Source organism: Somniosus microcephalus, chromosome 29 (assembly GCF_052327205.1).
Source record: "Somniosus microcephalus isolate GS21.2 chromosome 29, FLI_Smic_1.0, whole genome shotgun sequence".
NCBI classification, from domain to species: Eukaryota; Metazoa; Chordata; class Chondrichthyes; order Squaliformes; family Somniosidae; genus Somniosus; species Somniosus microcephalus.
Window position 1 is genome coordinate 4,999,477 of NC_141015.1, and position 1,087 is coordinate 5,000,563.

At 47.9% G+C, this 1,087-nt stretch overlaps 1 protein-coding gene across 1 annotated transcript; it reads right to left on the bottom strand.

Moving 5' to 3' along the window:
- Positions 1-333: 333 nt before the first annotated feature.
- LOC147098351 (histone H2AX-like) lies at positions 334-772 on the bottom strand. Its single transcript, XM_085970009.1, has one exon. It carries the CDS (start codon positions 770-772, stop codon positions 383-385), a length of 390 nt encoding a protein of 129 aa, XP_085826135.1. The 3' UTR covers positions 334-382.
- Positions 773-1,087: the final 315 nt, after the last annotated feature.

Genomic DNA, 1,087 nt, shown 5'->3' on the forward strand with positions numbered 1-1,087 from the left:
GTGAGGCTACACTAGATATTTTATCTGTCACTCTCTGGTACTGTGTCAGTGTGGGACTGACAGGTGAGTATAGGAAAAGCACTACCACTGACTCACTGGTACTGCATGTGAGTGAGGGAGTATTCGTTCATACAGGATATTAGTTGTATCTGTCACTCTGTTACTGTGTGGCAGCGTTTGATTGTCAGGTGAGTGGTGGATAGATAACTTAATGGACAAAACTGTGGCAAATTATTTTAAATGAGGATTTTAAGATTTAACATGTTAAATAAGATCTGGTATAATTGTGACCCACAGAACAGAACAGTAACCAGCCCTTTCAAAGCTAATGTGGGTGACTCTGAAAAGAGCCTTTGGGTTATTAGATTGAATCTTGTTCGCTTTACTTGCTCTTGGAGCTGGCAGTGCTGGTTTTCTTGGGCAGCAGCACCGCCTGGATATTAGGCAACACCCCGCCCTGAGCGATGGTCACCCCTCCCAGCAGCTTGTTGAGCTCCTCGTCGTTGCGGACGGCCAGCTGCAGGTGTCTGGGGATGATGCGGGTCTTCTTGTTGTCCCGGGCCGCGTTGCCGGCCAACTCCAGGATTTCAGCGCTCAGATACTCGAGCACAGCAGCCATGTAGACCGGGGCTCCGGCACCCACACGCTCAGCATAGTTGCCCTTTCGCAGGAGCCTGTGAACACGGCCCACAGGGAACTGCAGTCCGGCCCGGGATGAGCGAGACTTGGCCTTGGCCCGAGCTTTACCGCCGGTTTTTCCTCTTCCAGACATTTCCACAATCAACACGGTCAGAAAAAGAATGAAAATCTCCTCCCACATCTGCCTTTCTTACACCTTCTGGAGGAATGCAGACAGCGTACTTGTGATTGGTCGCACTGTGGTGAATTTCATTGGTGTTTTCCGGTGACGAATCACAGTCTGCTTTTCCCACCAGTGAAAAGAGGGTGGAAATAACTGCCTCAACAGTCAGACCTCCAACGATTTTTGAAATTTCAAAAGCCCCGCCAATAATTTTTAAATTGAGGATTATGTTAATATATTAACCATTAGCCAAAGATTTCCAAGAACGTTTTATTCCCGTTTGTC